Below are 6,984 nucleotides of genomic sequence, written 5' to 3'. Positions count from 1 at the left end.
TAGATATATATATATATATATATATATATATATATATATATATCTATATACATATACATATACATATATATATATGTATGCATGTATATATATATATATCACTCTGGGATTTCACAATCACATCACATAATATGATGATGAGGTCATGTAAATTACTCTGCTAATTGTTTTTTTGTTTTTTTTATAAGACTGTAGGCATTAATCAAGGTTCTCTGCGGCGTCCCTAAGGGCCCTAACTGCGTCCCCTTCCATTCTCATTACCGAACCTGTTCATATTCTCTCTCTGCCACGACTACAAAAGGTTCTCCTTTCAATTGCTGTACAGAGCAACTAGAAAAGGTTCTCCTCTTACACCTTCCAATAAACAATTTTTTACTCTCAATTTTCCCCTTCAGCGTTGAATATATCCTTGTAAGTCCCAGCGCTTGATTTGCTTTGAGGTTCGAGTCTTATAATACTCCATTCCACTTTTGCAATGGTACAACTTTGTGACCTCAAAGTCCTGAGTTATGAGTTTTATTTTAATAGAGATCTTTCACATTGACAGTTGATCACTGACTCCCTTTATCCTGCTGAGAGCGACTAGATTCGCTGAACAGCTGAAGCACCAATATGGAATAAAGGTGCTTCCTCGCTGTCGAACCTCTGCAAAGTTCCAGAGGGCCTTTATCGTTTACTCGGAGAGTAAGCCCACAAACTACTTTGCTGTTGTTGTAGTTCTTGTTGGAGGATGGGAGTTGGTTCGGAAAGCCCTATGGAAAAGCCTAAAAATATCTGAAAAAGATGTTTCGCGTTGAGTTAAAGATTCAGGAATTTTAGGATAGGATATTTATGATTTATATATTAGTGTAAATGTAAAAAATAAATAATGTCCATGTTAAACAGTACAGGCCAATTATTTCTAACAAAATATAGCGTATTTATTTTAGTTTTCGTTGGTGAAACTACGCGCTATTTGACCGTAGATGTTAGCATGTGCTTTGAGTAAGTAAGCTGGAGGTCGGATTGCGTCTTGTTCCTCCTCACACCGTTGGACTGTGGGACTTCCAAAGTTAGAGCGAAATGCAATGCATTACTATCCTAATACGATTCAAATTATATATTCTAATAGTTTATTTGAATTTATTTACTAATTTGCTACGTTAGTTTTTTTTATGAACTGATCTCTTCTTTCTGTATTTCCCATTACATTTTGTTACTTCTTTCAAATGAACATCACAATATTCTTTGGAAGCTTGAATTTTAAGTCAGTGGCCCTTTGGTGGACTTGTTCCATATGAATAGGGTTCATCTTCTAAATAATAATAATAATAATAATAATGATTTATCAAAAGTAATTGCTCCCTCTGCTGTGTTAGTTTTTTATAAACTTTCTTCTCTATTTTTCTAATTATTGTTTCCTCATTGTTGTTTAAACTGGTGAGCAACGCACCGAAGGTTGACATATCTCAATTAGGTAATAGTCAAAACGATTAGATTTTTATTGGTAAAAAATTCCAGTGGGGGTAGTCAAATTTTCGGGTATATCCCGTAGAGTTTATTGCAGATAGAATTGATGTTAAATTCTATTTCTTTTCTATTCTTTTCGTGGGGCCGCGACGTTTCGTCTGAATAAACCTCAGACATCTTCTTGGGCGGAGGTGGGTGAAGGACTGAAGTGAGAGGGTGAGTCCGACTGCTTATATTGTGGCGGTGCAGCAGAGGGCTTCGTGCCGCTGCCTTTTCATTGGCTAGTGAATGGGGAGCTGCTATTATTATTATTATTATTATTATTATTATTATTATTATTATTATTATTATTATTATTCAGAAGATGAACCCTATTCATATGGAAAAAGTCCACCAAAGGGGCCACTGACTTGAAAGTCAAGCTTCCAAAGAATATTATGATGGTCATTACAAAGAAGTTACAGAAGATAACAGGAAATACACGAAGGAAAAATGTCAGTCATTAGAAAACAAAAAAAAATAATTTCAACAAATAAATAAATAAACAGATAAAATATGAATATTTTATTAAAATATTAAAATACAAATAAGTGTAAGTGTGATACATTGATAAAGGTCACTGATAAGCTACTTTCCCTAGGGAAACAAAAAGGGGGAATTAAAAAAGAAAAAACTATTTCACGTAATATAACTCTCTCTTTCACTCTAATTCAACTCTCTCTCTCTCTCTCTCTCTCTCTCTCTCTCTCTATCTCTCTCTCTCTCTCTCTCTCTCATTGCAAGATTTTAGATGAGACTGTGTACTTTATAAACAGGAGCTATATAAACAATTATTAAAGATTTTGTGCCTTCACCAAAAGTTCCGTTGAACTTCTACCAAAAGTTCTCTTGAACTTCTTCCACCAAAAGTTCGTTTGAACTTCTTCTACCAAAAATTATCTTGAACTTCTTCCATCAAATGTTCTCTCGAACATTCGACCAAAAGTTTTCTAAAACTTCTTCGACCAAAAGTTCTTTTCAACTTCTTAAACCAAAAGTTCTCTTGAATTTCTTCTACCAAAAGTTCTCTTGAACGTCTTCTGCCCGAAATTCTCTTGAACTTCTGCCTCCAAAAGTTCTCTTGAACGTCTTCTGCCCGAAATTCTCTTGAACTTATATAGCAAAAGTTCTCTTGAACTACTTATACCAGAAATTCTCTTGAACTTCTGCCTGAAATTCTCTTGAACTTCTACCACCAAAAATTCTCTTGAACTTCTTCCACCAAAATTTCTCTTGAACTTCTGCTACCAAAAGTTCTCTTCAGCTTCTTTTACCAAAAGTTCTCTTGAACTTCTTCCACCAAAAGTTCTCTTGAACTTCCACCAAAAGTTATCTTGAACTTCTTCTACCAAAAGTTCTCTTGAACTTCTGTCAAAAGTTTTCTTGAACTTCTATCGAAAATACCTTGAACTTCTACCAAAAGTTCTCTTGAACTTCTTCTACTGAAAGTTATCTTGAGCTTCTTCCACTAAAAGTTCTTTTTTAAAAAATCCCGTTTTATAGAGCAGAAAGTAATCAGTACAGGAACCTTTCCCGTTCTGAAGATGTCTACAGAGCAGTACTACTGGAGATCGTTAGCCAATTGTAGACAGCAGAACATCCTGTATTCCATTAACTTCAAATGTCTTCCTTGTTTTATTTTTCTGATTTTTACAATATTTCTGCCTTTATGGACCAAGGTTGTTAAAATCTACAAATATATTTTCTTCCCTATTATTATTATTATTATTATTATTATTATTATTATTATTATTATTATTATTATTATTATTATTATTATTATTATAGGTTTTCCTTCGTTGAGAAATTGATATTAAAAGCCAAGCTATCTTTAACGTGGAGTGATGATACTTTGATTGGCAAGTAATTTCAATGCACAGGAGAGAGAGAGAGAGAGAGAGAGAGAGAGAGAGAGAGAGAGAGAAATTAACATTACCGAGAAAAGTCGAGGAAGAAATATCATGTAAGTTCATTTTTTTTTCCTTTGGGTTTTAACGATATTTTCGACTGAGAGAGAGAGAGAGAGAGAGAGAGAGAGAGAGAGAGAGAGAGAGAGAGAGAGAGAGAGAGAGATTAAAAATATTCGAAAACAGTACTACTCACCATTTTGAATCAGACGGGTCAAGGAGCGCGCACGCAAGAACAGCAATCTATCACGATCGAAGGCAGATCCTAAAGCTATCACAGTTCCGAGCACCCTTTTTCTGTCGCTCCCACACCGAACCGCCTGCAGCTCCCGGTTACGCTGGCTGGCCGAATAACACAGAGAGTGTAAAAGAGAGAGAGAAAGAGAGAGATGGCGAGCTAGTTTGATCTCACTTGACGTAAGAGAGGGCCCTTTGAGATCCGGTGGACGGCCTCTGGAGTAACTGGAGAAGGAGGTCTACTATATAGGCCTAGCACTCAAAGGGAGATGGGCCGCTCTCTCGACGATGGCTATCAGTATAAGCAGCAACGAAATGGGTTCGAAGTATTTGCAAGGACGACGGAGGACCCCTTATCGATATTATTCAGATTGTCTTAAAGGCCGACCACTCTCTCTCTAGATATATATATATTCCTTCACGTTTCCACCACCACCACCGCGCCGCACCAGCAGCAGCAGCAGCAGAAAATGGAAGAAAAAAGAAGAAGAAGAAACGGTAGTAGGACTAGTACTGGTTCTCCCGCTGGCTCCTCCTGAGAGACAGAGTCTGAGAGAAAGAGGGAGAGAGAGAGAGACAGAGAGTCGTCGGACCCTCCCGGTAAACACCAAACTTATAAAACTTATCGGCCAATGGATGCTGCAAGAAGACCGGACTGCCAGTTACTTGCTAAGACCACTGGCCGGGCCAATCAGATTGGTACGAAACAAAGGTTGCCAAACGTATGGTTTCGGCGGTGGTGGTGCCACCCAAAATTGGGTGGTGGTGGTCGGGGAGGGGGCACCGGACAGCGTCATCATCGGCCGTGAGTCTCTGGCCGTCAGTCAACTGTATAAACGTACTGTGTTTCGTAATACACATTGCGCACACGAGATCATTTTTAGAGATGGGATATTTCTCCTCGGAGATGAAACTGTATCATTTTTTAATCATTCTTAAAGTAAAGCGAATAAAAAACTATAGGTTTTTGGGTTTAGGAAAACCTCAACTTCTTGCACTTGGTTTGTGAATTCGTTCCTTGAACTTCTTCTTGCAGATACGATTCTTAGACCGAGACCTTCAGATTAATTAAACTGATATTCGATCTGTTACCGAGAAGCCTTTGGGGAGATATATTCTGACGTCTTCTGTCGAGGAAAAATGGCGTCCGTCCAATGCAAAATACCACAGAAAGACAGAAATTCTTCTTCTTCTTCTTTGCCTTCAGCCTTTCCCATTTCTATATGGGATAGCTGTTTCTAGTCAGCTTTCTTCATCTTCCTCTGTCCTGTACATCTTGTTCTCTTAGACAGAAAGACAGAAATTACCGGCAGAAAACTATATCTATCCAGAACCTGCAGCAAGATACTTGCACAAGGAAAGAATGTAACAGCAATTGCTAAAAGCAGCATAAGTCTAGAATCTAGAGTAACCTTGCAAAACTTCAAAAATAAGGAGAGGAATCTGATGGAAAACCTCGACTCCCAACGAAGTCACGGTTCATTACGAAATAGTTTCTGTCGACGTCAAATAACCCCCCCCCCCCCCTTTGCTAAGTGGATAAATGGGATTGGGGCTGGCTGACATGACACCCACGTCATCCACACTTTCTTCATCTGTCTTCTCATTTTCTTTGCCCCTTTTGTTACGAGGGGAAAAGAAAAATAACAAGAGAATATGCGTGCGCAATCTGAGTTACTTGGACCTGTATCTAATTTTGATTTCGAGGAATAGAGTATATGACGTCTAAGCTTTGATATTTTGTTATAAAACAGATGAATAACATGCACGCGTAATTGTATCGTAGGAGTTTACGTAAATATTGACTCCAGTAAATCGCAGAGATGAAAATAGACACGAGAAAATGCTATGCTACTGCTGCGTCGGCTTACAGAAAAAGAAGAAGAGGATAAAAACATGCAATTGAAGTAGTGGAGATCACTTCGTCCCCACGTGAATCGCAGATATAAATTATCATCGTTGCTATTTATTATAAAACAGATGAATAACATTTTACGTTTATTCATTTACAGTGAATTACAAGTGGGCCCACGAAACCGCTGCATCGGTCTAAAAAAAAAAAATGTGTTGGAAGCACTCGTGGTCATTTCGTCCCCATCTGAATCACAAATGTGGCTTGTCTTCTTTGTTATTCACTATCAAAGAGGTGAATAACGTGAGTATGCAATTTTGATCGTGGTGATTTACGTAAATTTTGTTTTCAGTAAATCGCAGAAATGAAAATAAACAAGGAGAAAAAATATTGTGCTGCATCGGCCTAAGAAAAATGTCTTGGAAGAATTCAGGGGTGTCATTTCGTCCCCATCTGAATCGCAAAAATAACTTGCCACCTTTGTTATTAACTTTAAAAACAAATGAATAACAGGAATATGCAATTTATATCTTAGGAATTTACCGTAGAGTTTATTTAAAGTGACTCACGAAGATGTAAGTGTAGCTGCCTCGGTCTAGAAAAAAAAAAAAAGTGTTGGAAGCAATCGGGGTCAGTTCGTCCCCATCTGACCAACCGATCTCTCTCTTCTCTCTCTCTCTCTCTCTCTCTCTCTCTCGTTTGCAGGCTTGATGGATTGGCCTGCAGCCCCCTGACCCGGCTGGACAAAAGCCAAAGATGACTATAGGGTGGACATGACGAAGCCCCCATTGACATTGACAGGTTGACAGGGAAGGATATTGTCTTTCAAATAACTCTTCTCTCTCACTTTTTTTATTTATATATCAAATAGTTCAAATGAGCATCAACGGTATGCGGCGGACTTTGCTTGCTTGCTTGTGGTGCCCAGCAGCTGAACAAGGCCGCTTGGAGGAGGGTTCTTTAGCCTTGTGGGGGAGCGTTCTTTAGCCCAAAGTCAAGGGGTTTGGCTTACGACATATGCCTTGTCGTCGATTTTATCAAAAAAGAGTTTTCATATATAAGATTAGTGTTTTTCTTATTCAGAATAGTGCTTTTCTATTAAAGTAGTATATATTTTTCAATATAGTATAATTTCGAAGCGTTGCTTAGCCTACAATTCTTGGTAGGTTCGGTCCACCACTTATTCAGTCTTGTAGCACAGCGGTCGGTATTGTCGATTTTATCAAAAAAGTTTTTAAATATAAAATTGGTGCTTTTTATTCAGAATAGTTCTTATCTATTTAAACAGTGTTTTTTTTCAATATAGTATCATTTCGAAGCGTTGCTTAGCCTACAGTTCATGCTATGCTCGGTCTAGCAGTTATTTAGCCTTATAGCACAGCGGGCAGTCGTCTTATTATTAAGAAAATGTTTATTTTTTAATAAAAGATTGTATTTTTTTTAATCAAAACAGTGCTTATGTATTAAAGTAACGTTTTCTTCAAAATAGTGCCATTTAAA

General features: G+C 37.7%; 1 protein-coding gene across 1 annotated transcript in view; it reads right to left on the bottom strand.

Annotated features, from left to right (window-relative positions):
• LOC135223808 (troponin C-like) overlaps positions 1–4,331 on the bottom strand; it is a 20,772-nt gene extending 16,441 nt beyond the window's left edge. The window contains exon 1 of the mRNA XM_064262633.1: positions 3,592–4,331. Coding sequence (XP_064118703.1) covers positions 3,592–3,594 — 3 coding nt within the window. The 5' untranslated portion in view covers positions 3,595–4,331. The remainder of the gene's footprint in view (positions 1–3,591) is intronic.
• Positions 4,332–6,984: the final 2,653 nt, after the last annotated feature.

The sequence above is a fragment of the Macrobrachium nipponense genome, chromosome 10 (assembly GCF_015104395.2).
Source record: "Macrobrachium nipponense isolate FS-2020 chromosome 10, ASM1510439v2, whole genome shotgun sequence".
Taxonomy (NCBI): domain Eukaryota; kingdom Metazoa; phylum Arthropoda; class Malacostraca; order Decapoda; family Palaemonidae; genus Macrobrachium; species Macrobrachium nipponense.
The sequence above is the reverse complement of the archived record's forward strand: the minus strand, read 5'-3'. Positions and strand labels throughout refer to the sequence as shown.